Consider the following 20,184-nt stretch of genomic DNA (forward strand, 5'->3'; position numbering starts at 1 on the left):
GGAGACCTGCTCCAAGCCGCTCCAGGTTCCCTTGCCCAAGAATTTGAATCTGGGGCACAGAGACAGCAGCCACGAGGCCGAGCCCAGCCAGGGCAGGTCAGAGCCCCTGGGAGAATGAAGATATAGAGGAACAAAGAAGCCAGTCCATAGAAGGAAAGGTAACAGAGGGGACATGGGAGAGTCCCTGTAGGGTGCTGCATAAGCTCTACTTTTACTGAGGACACTCTGAGTGGGTTTTTGTTCCCTGCCACCAACTGACCCTGAATAGAAGACCATGAAAAAAAGAAAAGAATTAGAAAACAGGTCCCTGTCTATAAAGGCGTTTCCAGTGCAGTGAGGAGACATCCCCACAGGCATGATACCACTGCAGGCAGACCTACTGTCAACTAAGTCAGCAGTCCCCAACCTTTTTGGCACCAGGGACCGGTTTCATGGAAGACAATATTTCCACGGACCGGGGTGGGGGTGGGGGGATGGTTTGGGGATGATTCAAGTACATTACATTTATTGTGCACTTTATTTCTATTATTATTACATTGTAATATATAATGAAATAATCATACAACTCACCATAATGCAGAATCAGTAGGAGCCCTGAGCTTGTTTTCACTTGCCACTCACTGATAGGGTTTTGAGACGAGTCTGCAAGCAGCTGATTTATTATGGTCTCTGTGCAGTGAAACCTCTCTGCTAATGATAATCTGTATCTGCAGCCACTCCCCAGCGCTAGCATCACCGCCTCAGCTCCACCTCAGGTCATCAGGCATTAGATTCTCACAAGGAGCACGCAAGCTAGATCCCCCGCATGCGTAGTTCACAGTAGGGTTTGCGCTCCTATTAGAATCTAATGCCGCCGCTGATCTGACAGGAGGCAGAGCTCAGGCAGTAATGCAAGCGATGGGGAGCCCTATAAATACAGATGAAGCTTCTCTCGCTCACCCGCCTGCCGCTCACCGCCCGGTTCCTAACAGGCCACGGACCAGTACTGGACTAAGGAGCCAGCTGAAGAGCCAGGGTTGGTGGGTGGTACTAACGACTGGTATTGCTCAGCTGTGCCACACAGTCCCTCTCCCAGGGCAGCTTGGAGCAGACAGCCAGCCCTGCCCTGGTCCCTTCAGGTGTGGGTGGGGGGTGGGGACAGAGTCTGAGGTTTTTTTATTATTGTTGTTGTTGCTGTTATTATTTACCCTTACCACCATCTCAGGATATAGGCATTATTCCTCCCTTTGAGGAGCAAAAAAATTAAGGCTTAGAGTGGTTGAGGGCCTCGTCCGAAGTCACACAATGGAAAAGACAAAAACTCTAATTCAAAAAGATGCATGCACCCCAATGTTCACAGCAGCACTATTTACAACAGCCAAGACATGGAAGCAACCTAAGTGTCCACTGACAGAGGAATGGATAAAGAAGATGTGGAATACATATGCAACGGAATATTACTCAGCCATGAAGAAGTAAAATAATGCCATCTGCAGCAACATGCATGGACCTAGAGATTATCATACTAAGTGAAGTAAGTCAGATGGAAAAAGGCAAATATCATATGATATCACTTATTTGTGTAATCTAAAAAAAAGATATAAATGAATTTATTTACAAAACAGAAACAGACATAGAAAACAATGTTATGGTTACCAAAGGGCAAATGGGGGGGAGAGGGATAAATTAGGAGTTTGGGATTAGCGGATACACACTACTATATATAAAATAGATAAATAATAAGGGCCTACTGTACAGGACAGGGAACTACATTCAATATCTTGTAATAATATATACTGGAAAAGAATCTGAAATAGAACATATATGTCTATATATATACAGATATATATAGATAGATACATATATATAACTGAATCAGTTTGCTGTACACCTGAAACTAACACAACATTGTAAATCAACTATACTTCAATAAAAACATTGTTTTAAAAAGTTACACAATGACTCAAAGCAAAGCCAGGATCCCAAATTTTGCACTGCTTTTACTAAGCCACGCCCCTTCACACCATCATGCAAATGAGATTCAGCAACTGCCCAGGGTGGCAGGGTTGTGGGGGGGGAGGGGAACAGAGCCCCACCTTCCAGTTCCACAGCCCAGAATACCTAGCCTTGACCTTTCAAAGTTTACCTCCAAATCAAAGCTCAAGCTGGCGAAGTTAAGTGCAGGAGGATCCCAGGAAGATATTCTAGCCCTGCTCACCTTGGGTTCAGGACACATGCTGTATTTTGGAACCAGTGACACAATGAGCTGCCAGCCCCACCTGCATCAGAGGCTTGGCACTCATGCCCACAGATCCTCGAGCAGGTTAACATCTAAATGGCAACAAAGCATAAGCCTTCTGAATCTGGTAATTACAAAGGTAAGTGCTATAGTTACAAAGGTTAGTTACAAAGGAAGCAGGGTAATTGCCCTGGCAGGAAAATGATGCTTAAAGCATTTTTTTTTTAACATCTTTATTGGAGTATAATTCCTTTACAATGGTATGTTAGTTTCTGCTTTATAACAAAGTGAATCAGCTATACATATACATATATCCCCATATCTCCTCCCTCTTGCTTAAAGCATCTTAATGGTAAGAATGTACCAAATGTAGACAAGTGACTTTTTTGTCTACTTTTTTGGTCAAATGACTCTGACCTACTAATCCTCTTATGAAGACCACCTCCAATATAAACATTTCAGAATGCTTATTTTTCTACTGAAATAGGGGGGCCACCTCTGGGATGGCTAGCAGAGGGCCCTGTGGGAAGAGGCGAGGTCAGAACAAACACTGCCCTCGCTGCAAAAATCCAACTCAGTTTCTCTGAGAACTGAGCGTCAGTCTGCTCAAACTGTGCACATACATTTGAACTTGCTGGTGACCCAGTTACCCGGAGCCTCTTCAACTAGCACCGATTTACACGAGTCCCTCAGGGGTAGCCTCTGCCATCTGTATGGGTCACAGGATCACATCTAAGTCCAAACTGTCAACACCTCTTGCACAACAAAATACCATCCTTTTGCTAAGTTCCTTTCTGGTGGCTCTTGCCTTTGCTAATGTGGACTCTTAAAAATTGACTCCAACTCATATCCCCCCACCCCACCCTGCAGGCTCCCTGGCAAGGCCGAGCCTTCAGAGGTCTCCAGCCTTCCAGGACCTCCTGCTCTGTGCCAAGCCCCGCTTCTTCAGGAAGGGCCAAAATTCTCTCCCAGCTGAGGGACGCTAACTTTCCCCTGGGTTCCTTCAGACTCTGAATAAAGCCCAGTCTTCTCTACTGGAAGCACATGTGTGTCCCCCTTTCTCAGGCACTGCACCCCCTTTTCTAGTTCCCTCACACCCTCGAAGTCACCAGGGAGAGTAAAGTTTCCTTTAAACAAACTTCAGTCCACTGCACTGTTAATTTTGCAGATGTGATAACAGTACCTTGAACTAAATATTAAATGTTTAAAAAAGGAATCCTTATCTTTTAAAGATGCATCCTGAAATATTGACGAATATTCAAAATGACACAGGATTAGGGAAGAGGGTAGAGGCACAGAAACAAGACTGAGTTGATAGCTGGTGACAAGTATGTGCCGGCTCCTGAGACTTCTGTCCGCTTCTGTTTATGTCATAAATTTTCCATAACAACAAAAGGATTTAAAAAAATCCCATCCTTGGGTTTCTGTAGCATCCCTGAGTCCAACTGTCCTACCTGAGGATTTTACCTGGACCTCTTTCAACTGACACATTTAGTGAGCAACAACTCCACACAAGGTGCTGCTGAAGCTGCAAAGTAGAAGCCACTGGCCTGGGTGCAACAAGCTCTCGGGATGCAGAGGCTGGTCCTCTATTTTGACAAAATCCTCAAGGCCTCATTTCTCAAATTGGGCACAGGTTTGTCTCTCTCCAAACACCAGGGTGGGCACGTGGAATGGAGTGAGCTCAGCTCCCTGTCCTGGCATCGCTGAGGGGAAATCTTAACTGCCCCTCATTCCTCCCTTGGTCTGGATGAGGTGGCCCAGGTGTGAGTCAAGGCAGAGGAGAGTCTGAGGGGAAGGGAGGCTGACCCATCCATATTTTGGAGGGGTAGGGTGAGGTCAACCCCCCTGTCCTGCAACCTGAGAGCCAAGGACCAAGGGCCAGGACACGTCATGCCTCCCACCTGGGCCAGAAGCTTGGAGGGAAGTGCTGAGATCACAAAGGGCTCCAGGCCTGCACACCTGAAGGCTGGACACTGCTTAATCCAAAGGACTCAAAACCAGAAACCGACTTCCCCTCCAAACTAGACATAGATCTGTTTATCTGTTCAGAAGGCTGTGTGGCATTCATGCTCTTGGAGCCCCAAATTCACAGCCAAAGCAAGCAGGGAATTCCCACCTTGAGCTGCTGACCCATCAAAGAGCAATGGCTCCCCTCCTGGGGTACCGTTAAATGTTCATCCCGGGGCCACCACAGAAACAAAAGCCAACCCCTCTGGTCAGCAACACCCTTCACCACTCTCAGTTTCAATGACCAACAGTTCATACCCACTGTCCCACTCTCTCAGTCAAGGTGAGGACGATGAAGAGAGAGTCTCTGATGAGTGAAGGGTATAGCACTCCCAATACGGACATAATCCCTCTTCTTAGGTGGAGAAAAAGGCTGCACCTATACCTAGAAGAAAGGGGACAAGAATTCGGATAGAAGTGCACCTGGTGAACGCCCCACACCATCCCTTTTGTCTCTGTGGTTCCAGTGAATTTAAAAAAAATATGTGGTAGGGACTTCCTTGGTGGCGCAGTGGTTAAGAATCCGCCTGCCAATGCAGGGGACACGGGTTCGATCCCTGGTCCGGGAAGATCCCACATGCCGGGGAGCAACTAAGCCCATGTGCCACAACTACTGAGCCTGTGCTCTAGACCCCGCGAGCCACAACTACTGAAGCCTACGTGCCTAGAGCCCACGCTCCGCAACAAGAGAAGCCACCACAATGAGAAGCTCACGCATTGTAACAGAGTAGCTCCCGCTTGCCGCAACTAGAGAAAAAGCCCACATGCAGCAACGAAGACCCAAAGCAGCCAAAAAAATACATGGTAGTAAAACAGAATTAAACCCCCATTCCAACTAAAACAACATTGTAAATGTCAACTATATTTCAATGAAAAAAATTTTTTAAACCCATTCCATGGAAAACACAGAATTTGGAAATGGGGGAAGCAAGGCAGCTGCAGCAAGCCATCCAGGAGTCTGAGCAGACCATGTTTCTCAAAATGAGATCCATGGGGGGCCAGCAGGAGCGCTGCATGAAATGCATATTAAAAATGGGGACCTTTTTTTTTTTTTTTTTTTTGGCGGTACACGGGCCTCTCACTGTTGTGGCCTCTCCCGTTGCGGAGCACAGGCTCCAGACGCGCAGCCTCAGCAGCCATGGCTCACGGGCCCAGCTGCTCCGCGGCATGTGGGATCTTCCCAGACCGGGGCACGAACCCGCGTCCCCTGCATCGGCAGGCGGACTCTCAACCACTGCGCCACCAGGGAAGCCCGGGATCATTTTTAATGGGCACCATCTGATCATCTCATCAGAATCTTGGTGGTCCTCCCCTAAGAATTTTAATGCACTCACCCCAGCAGCCTTTGTGCCCACCAAAGTTAGAGAGAAGTTTTTCAGGGTTTGTGTGTGCATGTGTGTGTGTGTGTTGTTTAATCCATGCCACTCAATATTTTACTAACTTAATGAGCTTACAAGAGACCTCATTACACCTTCTGACCAGCTAAGTGGATGGGGTTCCTCCTCCTTGGGACTAAGGGGTCCAAGGGTTAATAGCTTGAATGTGGCTATGTTTTCCCTTTGTCCTGAGACAAGCACACCCCTGTCCCCACCCAGCCTCTGCGGGTGACCATGGGAGAAGCCATGGCTCAGTGCTTGCAGGGATTTTCTGAGCACTAAGGAACAGTTCTCCCCAACAAGTCAGAAACCCCCAGTTTAGGAAGCCATTCCTTCGAATGGGAAGAGTGCTGAGTGGACCAAGGCAAGACCACCATTTCTCCAGGCCACTTGCCTGCTGAGGCACAAAGGCAGCAGGTTTCCAGGAGCTGATCCAGAGCTAGATTACCCCCCACCACTCCCCAGGGACTTATTTCTACCTTGAGGGACCATGGCCAATAGGGACAGCAGGAAAGCCTTCCAAGTCCTAACTTTTAGAGGATTTTCATCTTGAAGCAATAGGATGGCAGGGTGCCCAGATGGTCTTTAGGGTCAGCCCCTAGGGCCACCAGCCACAAACGGCCCCCTCACCCCCTGCTCAAACGTTGCCTTGGTTGCCCTAAGGGCAGAATCTGGGCTGCCTGGGATAATTCCAAGTGCTGGGCTGTGATATCAGAATAGGGCTATGACCTCAAGGTGGGGGCAGGTCAGCCTGGGGGAGCAGGGCAGGAGAGAGAGAGAGCCCCTGAGGAGCTGGATTAGCCCCCCTGGAGGTAAGGCCCAAGAGAGAGAGGTGTCCGGCTCTGGGTTCACTGCTCACAGCCTCCTGGAGCCCCCACTGGGAGGCGGACCTGAAGATATGAAAATGATTCTGAGAGGTAGGTTGCAAGCCAGCCGAACTTCTGGTGCTTCCTTACTCACTGATTTAGGAGCAAGGAAAGCAAACAAACTACCCTCTAGCTCCCCCCTGTGTCAAGTGAAAGGATACTCTCTATTTTCTGACAGAAGTTCCACTTTGGACCACACCCACCCAAGTGGGCTGAGCATCAAAGTCCCCCAGGATGCGGCTAAATGCAGGTAGATGAAATGTAGGACGCCCTTTACACTGAATTACAATAAACAAATTTCAGTGTAAGTATGGCCCAACTATTGCATGGGACACATTTACACTAAAATATCTGTGTATGTTTGAAGTGCAAATGAAAGTTGGTGACCTGACCTTTTATTTACTAAATCTGGCAATCCTATCCAGGAAGATTTTTTTTTAATGCAGGTGCCCGCCCCCCGCTCCCCACCCCCCCATCCCCAATGCTCTCATTCATTCAGATTTATCCCTGCAGGGGGACCTGGGAACCTGTATTATTTTAAAGTTGCCAAGGTGACTATTATCAGTAACTACTGCTGACTTTTCTTGAGCATTTGACAAGTCATGTGCTAAGTTCGTTTCATGCACTGTCTAAGATAGTCCTCACAGCACCTCTAAGGGGTGGTTCTATGATTAAGCCTGCTTTACAGAGGAGAGAAAGAGGCAACAGACAGCAAGCACCTCACCCAAGGTCACACAGTTACTAAGCCATGGTTTGAACCCAGGAAACGTGGCTCCCACTGACTTACAAATCTTTGAATTGGAAGGACGTTGGGAGGCACACAGTCAAAGCCTCTGGTGGACTGACGGACAGGGAATCTGAGGCTCCAGGAACTCATGCTCACACGAACTAGCACACCACTGTGCATGTGCATGAGGGGCTGAGCCCGGTGGCAGAGAGCAAGCATCTAGCCCAGGCAGGGGGCCAGCTCAGGGAGGGTTTCCAGAATGGCCTCTCCTTGAAGGGGAAGCAGACCTAAGGGGAAGCAGGGTGTGGGAAGGGGCTGGGTGCTAATGAAGAGGGTTTGTAAGCAGGAGGCTCAGCTTCCAAGCCAGCCTGACAGCAAGACAGTGTGCCAATGAGGAGAGGGAAAGCTGGACAGGTCTGTAGGGCGGGGAGAACCAAGAAGAGACAGAAGTCAAAACTGCATTTTACTTTCAAATGAACACACAGCAATTTTTTTGTTGCTGCACAGTTCTATGCTTTTTTTTTTTTTTCTCGTCTTGTGGGATCTTAGTTTTCCGACCAGGGATTGAACTCAGGCCGGGGCAGGCCAAGTCCAAACCACTGGACAGCCAGGGAATTCACCAGTTCTATGCATTTTAACGCATGTATAGATTCATGACACAGCTTCACCATAGGACACAGAACAATTCCATCACCCCCAAAACACTTCCTCATACTACAACTTTGTATCACTCCCTCCCTTCACCCCTCACCCTTGGCAACCACTGACCTGCTCTACATCTCTAGTTTCTGCCTTTTCCAGAGTGTCATATAAATGGAATCATACAACTTTTTGAGAATGGCTTCTTTCACTCAGCATAATGCCTCTGAGATCCATCCAAGTTATTGTACGCATCAATAGTTCATTCACTGTGACTGCCAAATAGCGTTCCATTCAATGGATGTACCAGGGTTTGTTCAATCCACTGAAGGACATCTGAGAAGTTTCCAGTACTTTGCTATTAAAAATAATGCTGCTATGGGACTTCCCTTGTGGCACAGTGGTTAAGAGTCTGCCTGCCAATGCAGGGGACACGGGTTCAATCCCTGGTCCAGGAAGATCCCACATGCCAAGGAGCAACTAAGCCCATGCGCCACAACTACTGAGCCCACGTGCCACAACTACTGAAGCCTGAGGGCCTAGAGCCCTTGCTCTGCAACAAGAGAAGCCACCGCAATGAGAAGTCTGCGCACCGCAACGAAAAGTAGCCCCCGCTCGCCGCAACTAAAGAAAGCCTGAGCACACCAACGAAGACCCAACACAGACAATAATTAATTAATTAATTAAAAATAATGCTGCTATGAACATTTGTGTACAGGTTTTTGTGTGAACATAAGTTTCCATTTCTCTAGGATAAATATGCAAGGGTGTAGTTCCTGGGTCATACAGTAATTGCATGTTTAGTTTTTTAAGAAACTGCCAAAATGTTTTCCAGAGTGGCTGTACCATTTTACATTCCCACCAGTAACTTATGATGGATCCTCACCAGCATTTAGTATTATCGCTATTTTTAATTTTAGCTGTTCTAATAATGTGTAGTGATATCTCACAGTGATCTTAATTTGTATTTCTCTAACAGCTAATGATAATGAACACCTTTTCATGTGCTTATTTGCCATCTGTGTCTTCTCTTCAGTGAAATTATTTGTGCTTCAAGACACCAAAAGGAGAGGAATCCTACCATGTCTCACTGACACATAGCATGTGTTACTTTGAGTTGTACCTGAATGTCTGTTCTGTGACCTTACCCAGAAGGCTAACCTCTTGGGAACACAAGACATGTGGTGCATCTCCAGCCTCTGACCACGCCTAAAGGACATGAAATGAAGGAATGTGCGCCTAAGGCTGCTCCCTCAGGGGTCCCAGACTCTCCTAGAGGAAGTGCAGGCTAGCAATCCCTAGCACTGTCAGCTGAGTTAACAGTACTTCCGTACCAGCTGCAAAAGAAACCCCTGCTGCTGGCTGTCCCAGGGTGCTGGCTGAATCCAGTAGGTGCTACCTGCTACATTACTTTCAAGAAGTTCCTAAAAAATGAGGCAATGATTGATTGATTTTACTTAGAAGCTACTAAGAGGAAGCTAGTTCTTCCACAACCAGCAACGTCCCTGCACTTGGCCAATGGGGTTGTCCCGAGCCCAGCCACAACACCAGCTACATCATTTGCTACAAGCATCCAAACTGAGACCACAGGTCCTGCCGGGGGTCTCAATGCAGCCCATACCTGAGATGCCCCCAAACACCCTCCTTCTCTGGGAAATGGAGTGGTACCCTGGGGACCCCTGGCCAAGCTCAGCATCACTGCTGACACACCCAAGCCACAGAGTGCTGACCCCAAGAAAAAGAGTCATCATGGAGGGACCCATGCTCCAAATGGGTGAGACTAAAAGAGAAGGTCAGACTGATAGTCAATGACCTTCCATGTGCACTGAGAAGCTAGTGCTGGGGGAGAGACCCCACTGCAGGGAGACTGAGTATGGGGCACAATGACTGATGTCACTAGCCCCTCCACCTGCTTTGTGCTAGAGCTCCTTCCACAGGACTCACTATCTCCCGGACCAGCCTTGGAGACAATCCTGGAGAACAGGGGCTGTGACTCCTTCTCACCTGGGGCCCTGCCTCTTTAAAAAACACACAGGTCTAGGATTCCCTGGTGGCACAGTGGTTGAGAATCCACCTGCCAATGCAGGGGATATGGGTTCGAGCCCTGGTCCGGGAAGATCCCACATGCTGCGGAGCAACTAAGCCCATGCGCCACAACTACTGAGCCTGTGCTCTAGAGCCCATGTGCCACAACTACTGATCTCGTGTGCCGCAACTACTGAAGACCACGCGCCTAGAGCCCGTGCTCCACAACGAGAGAAGCCGCCACAATGAGAAGCCCGCACACTGCAACAAAGAGTAGCCCCCGCTCACTGCAACTAGAGAAAGCCCGCGCGCAATGAAGACCTAACACAGCCTAAAATAAATAAATAAAATAAATAAATTTATATTAAAAAAAAACCCACACAGGTCTATATAAACACACACCTTGTGCTTATAACTTCAAAAGGATCACAGCTTCCCAATCCTCCCCTCTGTATGTGTGGACCCAGTTTTCACCCATCAGAAACCTGCTATTGCTCTGGGCAGGCAAGGCTCTAAGGAGGCCAGCATTCTTACATAGGGCCGCAGGCATCTACTGGTACGACCCAGGTGGGAGGCAGAGTGACAGTGTCTCAGAATTACAAATGCACAGTCCCACCGACCCAGCAATCCCCCTTCCTGGGATGTATGTTTCATTTATTCTTGTACACACCTGAAATGAAATGCAAGGTTACTCACTGCAGGGTGGCAGGTCATAGCAAATTGAAGAAACAACCTAAATGTTCATCAACAGGCTATAGGTTACATAAACTAGGGTACATTCGTACAATGAAGTATTGTACTGTTGTAAAAACAAGGAGGAAGCTTTTTATGTATTTATAGGAAAAAATTCCAAGATATACTATTGCCAAATGGAAAAAAAGCAAGGTGGGGGACTGAATTTCCTATAAGTACTTATTTGAATACACATGTAAACACATAAGATACTGGTAGCTCTGGTTGCCCCTGGGTGGGAGAACAGGGTGGGTAGCTGGGGATAAGAGTCAAGGGTAGACTTCACTGCATATGCTTTGAAACCATTGGTTTATGAATCTTATAAAGACAATACATATTTTTAAAAATGTATTAAAGTAAAAAATAAAATGTCTTGCTCAGGACTTCTGAGCTGACCCTCCATCTTGGCAAAGACAGCATCTCTGGCTAAATGGTTTTCAATCTCCAAATGGACCTCGAAAAAAGTCTGGCCTGAGGCACAAGTGTACCATCCTGGCCTCCCACCTTGACTCTGCTTCTGGAACTGACTCACTGCAGCAACCGAAAGTTCTGCTGAAGCCCAGGAACCAGACTTGTCCAAAGAAAGACACACACAGCCCTGCCCACCTCAACATTTCCACCCCGAGAACTGCCAGCCACCCTGACCACCTAACATCCCACTGTTGAGGACGCACAGAGCTGAGTGGGAAGGGCAAACACGCACCCTGACCTTCCGAGGTTGGTCTGAACTAGCCTGGTCACCACTGGCCTCCAAACACTTTCAGTTCCCACTTTCTCCAGACCCACGACACTGCACGTACTCCCGCCGCACCAAGCACTCGCTACCTGACTGGCTGCTCATCAAGCGGACAGCCTTGGCCTTGGCCAGCTCCAGGGCGGTGATCCACTGCTGCCGCTCCACCTCTGAACCGGCCTTGAGGTGGTAGGTCCTGCCCCCACTGGTCAGCACGATACCGCAAGAGTCCTCCGTGTCAAAGTGCGCAGTGAACAGGTTGATGGTGCCACGGCAGGTGTGGGCCATTTCACCCTGATTTCTGTGGGATGCAAGAGAAGGGATGGGGTGAGGCTCCCAAATTCAATAGTTCTAGACTGAATAAAAGCCTCAAGGCACATCCTTGGAATCTCAGACCCTTGGAGCTGGCACGGGAGATGGGAAATAAGGCCTCTCGGGATTGACTGGTAGGGGCTTGGCTTGTGGGGGGGGCGGGTCTCAGTGGGGAGAGTGGCAGAGGATGCCACCATTCTCCTCTGGCCCCAGGAGATGAAGGCAATGGCTGGGCTGACACAGTACCCCTTGCGACAAGGAACTGACCCTTGGCTGGTTACAAGGTCATGGAGCTAATGGTACCAAGGTAAGGGGAAGCGGAGGTGACTAAAGTGTGGGCCATTTCCAACTGTGACCAGTGTCTGAAAAGTGAGATCCAACTATCATGACTGGATCTACTTAACTCACTCCTTTAGACACTCAAAGGAAATTCAGACACCACTCTTCCCCCACCCTCCCCCACGACGTACCAAAGCTCTTTCCACAGAGGATGTGGGAAAAGGAAGAGCAACTGGTCAGCACGTAACCCTGCCAGTGCCGGAGCTCATTTGGCACTTCTGCTGCTCTTTAATGCTCACTTACACTCCCTGGCTGTTCATCATCTGTTATTACTTCCTTGACTCTTCTACCAGTTCCAAAGTCAGATGACTTGACACTCAGGAACACATTTATCTTTCATTTGAACTACTGTTTCTGATTCTCTCCTGCTTTGGTTACATTCCTTAGGGAAGATGATATGCAGTTGACCCTTGAACAACGTCAGGGGTTAGAAGCACCCAACCCCCTGTGCAGTTGAAAATATGCATGGTGCTAGCAGAGAGTGAAGAGGGTTCAGAAGGGGTGGTGGAGGAAGAAGAGGATGAATGTCGATCACAGCATCAGGACCAACCACAGCATCAGGACCAACCACAGCAGCACCGAAGGAGCCTGTTTCACAACCTTCTTGCTTCAGTCTTCCAGGCGACCCCAGCTGGCCACCAGGAAGGGGACCCTGTCGCTGACTAGACTCGCTGCGTCCCCTCCCAGGGAAGGGGTCAACGTGTCTTTGTTCTCTCAGAGGGTGGTGGTCCCCCCATTGCAGTGGGAGAGCAGATACCAATGAAGGCATGCGCGGACCTGAGTAGCGCAAGGTGTGGAGCGTGCTGGACACAAACCTTGTGCACCTCCCCAGATTCCCTCGACCACCTCCTCTGTCAGTCGGTGCCTCCTCCTTGCCCAACTGTCCCTCCACTTCTGGACTCTCGTAAAATGACAGTGGGAAACAGGAGATGGGAGTGAATGGGGCAGATACATCCTCCCTCCACTTGCACCTCTGCGGACTGCTGAGTGGTGTGTTTTCTCCTCGTGTGTCTTCTGGAGGAGTATGTGCACCAGGCCCACTGTGTCTCTGCCGCTCGCTGTGAAGCGACATCCAGCAAAGGAAACGCACTGCATCATTGTCACTTCCATCTTCCCACTCCCCATTTCTGCTTCACTGCCCTTCGACTGCATCTCTCAAAGTGTCAACTCTCTCTTTTTTTTTTAACATCTTTATTGGATTATAATTGCTTTACAATGGTGTGTTAGTTTCTGCTTTATAACAAAGTGAATCCGCTATACATATACATATATCCCCATATCTCCTCCTTCTTTCGTCTCCCTCACACCCTCCCTATCCCACCCCTCTAGGTGGTCACAAAGCACCAAGCTGATCTCCCTATGCTACGCGGCTGCTTCCCACGAGCTATCTATTTTACATTTGGTAGTGTATATATGTCCATGCCATGCTCTCACTTCGGCCCAGCTTACCCTTCCCCCTCCCCGTGTCCTCAAGTCCATCCTCAAGTCCATTCTCTACATCTGCGTCCTTATTCCTGTCCTGCCCCTAGGTTCTTCAGAACCACTTTTTTTTTTTTTTTAAGATTCCATATATATGTGTTAGCATACGGTATTTGTTTTCCTCTTTCTGACTTACTTCACTCTGTATGACAGACTCTAGGTCCAACCACCTCACTACAAATGACTCAATTTCATTTCTTTTTATGGCTGAGTAATATTCCGTTGTATATATGTGCCACATCTTCTTTATCCATTCATCTGTCGATGGAAAGTGTCAACTCTTTAATCCTTGCCTTGGGCTATGCGTTCTGGAGGACCTTCTCACACACAAAAAAATGTCCACAGGCAAGAAAAAAAATTGACAGGCAACAAGTTTTAACTCAGACACATAGAAAGACAAAGGCTACTAATTTGGAGCAAAGCACTCAGCCTTGTATGAGACTTCTGTTCAATGCTTGCTCAAGCTGACTCTGATTCACTTGGTAAATTCCTCTCCGATCTTCTAAATTCTAATTTGGCAAGTACTTCCTATGGGTTACCATATACAGGAATTGTGCTAGAAACTGGAGAGGTGGTAGATATAAAGGTAAATAAGACACATTTTCTGGCCTCAAAGAACATTCCACTTTGTGAAAGAGGCAGGCCCATAAATTGCAAGGTACTATTTAATAAGCAGAGGGAAATAAATTCAAAACAAAGGGGGTGTTCGCTTTATAAAAATTCATTGAGTTACACTCTTGTAATTTACCTATTTTTCTATGTGTCTGTTACACACATACAATATATTGTATGCTACATACATATCGGTTGTCAGTTAAAAGTTGGCTTTAAAATCAAAATGAAAGGATAAGCTGCCGGTGGTTAGATCTCAGGAAACAGAATGACCCTTTCTTGTCCTAGAGGGGTCAAGGCGTACACTGGAGCAGTGTCTCAAACAGTGAGGGACTCTGCCCAAGCACAGACTAGGAGGAGGGTCAGGCTAACCCAGAGCAGCGGCATGGGGGCTGTGGCTCTGGGAAAGCCCAGGGATCCGGAGCAGCCAAAGGAGAGGGTCCAGCCAAGGCCTGGGTTGACTATGGGCATAAAAGTGAACTAAATTGTGTCCCCCAGGGAGATTTATTGAAGTCCTAACCCCCAGCACCTGTGAATGTGGCCTTATTTGGAAATATGGTTTTTGAAGATATAATCAAGTTAAGATGAGGTCATTAGGGTGGGCCGTAGTCCAATAAGACTGGTGTCCTTATAAGAAGAGGAACAGACACAGAAACAGGAGGGAGGCAGAGATGGGAGTGATGCATCTACAAGCCAGGGAATGCCAAGGATCACCAGCCAACATCAGAGGCCAGGCAGGCCTGGGATAGACTCTCCTCCAGGGCCTTCAGAGAGAGTACAGCCCTGCTGACACCTTCACTTTAGACTTCTGGCCTCCACAAGTATGAGACTACACATTTTCTTTGTTTTAAGCCACCCACCTTTTCGTGCTTTATCACAGCAGCCTAGGACACTAAACACAATGGCTGAACAGATGGGTGGAGGAATGACCTTCTGGAACCTCACATGCAGCTGAGCCTGTTCATCAGCTGAGCACACCAACCACAGGGCTGCACCTCGCCCTCCACACAGTTCCCGCCTAGAATACTCAGCACCACGGCACCCGCACGGCTCCTCTCCTTACTGGAGCAGCCCTGCCCCAAAGCTGCCCGTCCTGCTCAGAGGTTTCCCCTCTTCCGACACCATAGTGGCTAGACAGCCAAAAACAACCTGCATCAAAGATTCCAAGGAATCAGTTTCCACCGACGACATGCATTCACACAAAACCTAAATGTGGAAGTGAGCAAGAGGAAAGGCACCCATCGTGGTGGCAGGAACTGCGACAGAGGGCTTGTGCTCTGGCAGCCCCCGATTCCAGGGCTCCCTGCAGTGGTATCAGCGGTTCACCCCATCACAGCAGAGGTGGTGAGAGTCTGGGGGCCCAGACTGCTCCTGACTCCTTCCAGCCCGCTCCTCCAGCCCTTCCAGCGAGTGGGAAATGACCCCACCCCTGGCAGCACAGCCTTCTGCTCACACTAGCCAGAGTCATGTCTGCTGTGCGTGGCTGAGTCCTGACCCAGGCACCTCCCCAGAGGCTACATCATCTTGGAATGCCATCCTGTGACTGCAAACAAGGTGTGATGTTTGCTGTCTAGGATCCCTAGCAACCAGGCAAATCCTGTGTGCTTGCAGAGGTTTTAAAATCTGGATCTAGAGATGCAAAACATACACTCGGAAAATCCAAGCCACTGATTGGGAGAGTTATTCGCAATAAATGTACCCAACAAAGAACCTGTGTCAAGAAAATACAAAGAACTCCTAAAATCAGTAATAAAGAGGCCAGCAACCCAATTTAAAAATGGGCAAAAGATTTAAGCAGGCACTTCCCAAAAGAGGATATCCAAATGGCTCACGAACGTACAAAGCAGTGCTCAATGTCATCAGTTATCAGTAAACATACACATGCCCCACGATCCAGCAATTCTGCTCCTACAGAGCTCCCCACTCGGGATGTGCACACGTGTACATGTTCCAGAACTTCCACAGTATCTTCCTAATAACCGAGAACTGAAAACAACACACACATCTGTCCACACTAGACCGGATAAACAAATGGTGGTATATTTGTTTGGTGGTTTATCCAATGGTGATGTATTATTATACAGCAATGAGAATAAAAGCATTAGAACTGCACATAACAACCTGCAAGAACCTCACAAACATAATGTTGAGCAGAAGTCAGACACCAAGAGGACGTATTGTGTGATTCCACTGATAAAAAGTACAGTAACAGGCAAAAGAAAGCTCTGGGGTGAGAAGTCCAGACAGCAGTTACCCTTGGGGGAGCAGTGACTGGAAGGGGACATGGGGGGACTCCTGGAGGGCTGGTCATGTTTTATTTCTTCAGCGGGGCAGAGCTTATTCAGTGTGTTCATTTTGTGATTTGCCCACTTTCCTCTCTGTATATTGTACTTTATTAAAAGTTTACATTTAAAAGTACAGGAATGGGGGGAATTCCCTGGCAGTCCAGTGGTTAGGACTCCATGCTCTCACTGCCGAAGGCCCGGGTTCAGTCTGTGGTCTGGGAACTAAGATCCCGCAAGTCTTGTGGCCAAAAGAAAAGAAAAGGAATGGGGAGAATTCTTTGCTGGCAGTGGTGGCAGCAGCAACAATTGTTTCTCAGCGGCAGCAGAGGTAGCAGGGCCCCGGTGGCAATGTCCTTGCCGGGATGGTTCTGTGACACGACTTTGAGCCTGGATCCGGCTGCCCAGCCTGCCTTCTTCTCACCTCTCCTCTGAGATCTCTGTTCTGCCTTTCCAGGGATTCTGTGAGCAAATGAAGATCCTTCCAGTAAATACCTTTTTTTTTTTTTTTTTTTTTGGTTTAACATATCCAGAGCTGGTTTACTGTTATTCTCAACTAAGAACTTGCTGGTACACGTGAGCAGCAGCCACAGAAGGGATGTCGGAAGGTGGGGAGGGCTGTGAGGAAGGTTGTAAGAGACGTGGGCAGGAGAAAACAGCAGAGTTCGGTTCTTCTGTCTCTTGGGCCAAGGGGATGCTGTTAGGACCCTTCCAGGTCTAAGTAATGAAGCTCAGCTGTTTGTTCTAACTACCCCATCCCGAGGGCTTACCTTAGAAGTGTCTCACACAGGTTAGCCATTTAAGATGTGACAAGAAAAGCAGGAATGTCACCTCTCTGTTCCAGATGCAGAGGGTGAGCCTCGGAGATGTGGGCAGCTCAGTGGAGCTCCCAAAGGGGACCGCACCACTAGAGCGAGGCCACCCACCCACAGCCCTGCCTCTTACCCACAGGGCCGCACAGACTTGTCCGCCAGGCTTCACGTGTGCTCTCAAAAGTCACCAAAGCTGGTGGCTCTATTTAGAAAATGCTCGACATGGCAAGTGTCAGACGTGGCCCATCAAACAGAAGCATCTACAGTGCAGTGTTTGCTTCCAGAGATGAGACTATCACTACGAGACCTGACCCCATTTCATTTTGCTTCTGGCCTCATTCTTCGCCATTTAGAGATTCCCTTGAGAAATGTTAAATAAATGCTGCTACAAGTTCTACAGGAAGGATATTTCTAGTGTAATTTTTAGAATAAAAACTAAAAAGGAGACTCAGGATCCATCCTCCAGTTACTGAAATTCACGAGGCTACATTTTTACACAAATGGAGGATGACAGTAATTTATAAAAGACAGCACACTTATCAAGACAACTTATATCCAGGTAGTACCTCACTTTCTGTAAGAGTCTGTCACAAACATGAGTATTTTGATCCTTGCAAGGGTCCAGAAAGTGGGCAAAGCAGACATTGATTTGTTCAGCAAATATTTAGCAAGTATATTCTATATGGCAGTCACCTGCAGGAGGAAATTAGCCTCATTTTATATCCAAGAAAAGAGAGGAGGCCAGAAAAAGGTAAATCATGTGCCCCCATCCATAGAGCTGGTAAACAACAAAGCCAGCACCAGAACTCAGTTTCTCTGCCACCAGCACAGGGCTCTTCTCAAGGAGAAAACTGGGGCTTCCATCCAGAAAAAATGTTCTGCTTTACCCGGTCATTGTTTGTATTTGCCACTTACAAGCTAGAACATAAGTTCCGTGAGCCACAGACCTGGCCTGTCTTGTCCCCACACACGTGACACACGGTGGGAGCTCAGAGATGTTGGGCTGGCAGAGTGAATTAATGCATGCGTGTTACATGCAGAGGAACAAACCCAGGGAGATGATCCAGGCTCGGCCCACACCGGAAGTTCTGCCAACCTCACATGCTAAAGGTGGAGTAATGGGAGTAACACCACCCCACTCCATCAACATCACTGACTGAAAATCCGTTAGACGCTTTTTGCGGTTCCATCAAAATATCAGAATATCATGAACTACTCAGTGACACCTAAGGTGGTTCTTCAGATTATTAAGTGGAAAGCCTGTCACAGAATATTGCGCAAATGCTTTAGATCTCAAATTTAGACTAAAAAGGTCTTGTCAAGTAGAAAATGGATGAATGTTTTAATGGCTGAAGCAAAAATTAAAACACTGTCTGATGTGGTTCTACATGTGTGTAGAGGAAACATTTAAGACAATTATGCTGTAAATGGGGGAGTGTAAAGGAACTTACAAGGAGGTAGGGTTTCTATACTTCACTAAAACTGGTAAAATGACAACAGCAGACTGTGATAAGTCATGTATATGTAATGTAATATTTAGAAGAACCACTAAAAAGTTATCCAAAGAGACATACTCAAAAACACTAAAGAATGATTAAACATAGGGTGACCACATGACCCAACAATTCCACTCTGAGGTATACACCCAAGTGAAGTGAAAACATATGCCCACACAAAAACTTGTACACAAACATTTATAATAGCATTATGCATAACAGCTAAAAGGTAGAAACAATACCATCAATGAATGAATGGACAAAAAAGATTCATACAATGGGGTTCAACTTGGTTGAACCTTGAACATTATGCTAAGTGAAAGAAGCCAGGCACAAAATTCCACATATTGTATAATTCCATCCATATTAATGTCCAGAATAGGGAAATACAGGGAGACAGAAAGGATTGGAGTGGTTGTTTAGGACTGGGAGCACACGGCTGGGGGCGCACGGGAGTGGTAGCTAAAGGGTATGGGGTTTCTTTTGAAGATGATGAAGATGTTCTAAAATTGACTTTAGTGATGGTTGTACATATCTGTGAATATATTAAGAACCATTAAGTTGTACACTTTAAATGGATTATTTGCATGGTATGTGAATTATCTCTCAAAGATTAGAACAAGAATAACAGCTGTAATACATTAAAAGACATCAAGTCAAGGAGTTCATAATAAAGCTGAAAAAGTAAGTCATCAGTAACCTTGGAGGGATGCTAGGGACCCAGTTATTTGTTTGATAATTGGTGAATAAAAGAAAGCATGGGGGGGCTTCCCTGGTGGCGCAGTGGTTGAGAGTCCGCCTGCCGATGCAGGGGACATGGGTTCGTGTCCCGGTCCGGGAAGATCCCACATGCCACGGAGCAGCTGGGCCTGTGAGCCATGGCCGCTGAGCCTGTGCATCCAGAGCCTGTGCTCCGCAACGGGAGAGGCCACAGCAGTGACAGGCCCGTGTACTGCAAAGAAAAAAAAAAAGAAAGCATGGGGCATTTTCCTACCATTTCCATATTAACTAAACCATTGGGTAACCTAATAGTTGATGAGGGGAAGTTTCTCTTTATAGAATTATTCCCTCTAATAACTGAAAAAGTCAATAATAGAATATCAGCATTTTGCAAACTGTAATAAACTAATGGGTCTAGAAAATTGTCAACAATGGCCTCTGATATTTGTGCGCATATGTGTGTGTGAAAGAGACAGAGAGAGAAGGAGGGAGAGGGGGAAGGGGAGGGAAAGAAATGAAGAAAGGGAGGGAGGGAGGGGGGAGGGAGGGAGGGAGGGAGGGAGGGAGGAAGGAAGGAAGGAAGGAAGGAAGGAAGGAAGGAAGGGTGAAAGAAAGAACCAGCCAATACATGCCCCTCTTCAATATATCCATGAACCATCCTGCCAGTATAATTTAATCTTACTCTGATGGAATCCCTAGCTATCAGTTTACAGGAAATAAAGAAGATAGAAGAGTATGATAAATAACATTATGGAGATGCAATCAGCAAAATCCAGTTTGTGTGAAATTACAGAACAAATGACCCC

General features: G+C 47.4%; 1 protein-coding gene across 1 annotated transcript in view; it reads right to left on the reverse strand.

The window, feature by feature from the left end:
- The window catches only part of OSBP2 (oxysterol binding protein 2), a gene marked incomplete at both ends in the record, with an annotated part of 138,761 nt that overhangs the window by 104,166 nt on the left and 14,411 nt on the right, over nt 1-20,184 (reverse strand). The window contains one exon of the mRNA XM_082853744.1: nt 11,419-11,627. Within this exon, the coding sequence (XP_082709870.1) occupies nt 11,419-11,627 (209 nt within the window). The remainder of the gene's footprint in view (nt 1-11,418; nt 11,628-20,184) is intronic.

Source organism: Leucopleurus acutus (genome assembly GCF_964270905.1).
Source record: "Leucopleurus acutus genome assembly, chromosome: 13".
Taxonomy (NCBI): Eukaryota; Metazoa; Chordata; class Mammalia; order Artiodactyla; family Delphinidae; genus Leucopleurus; species Leucopleurus acutus.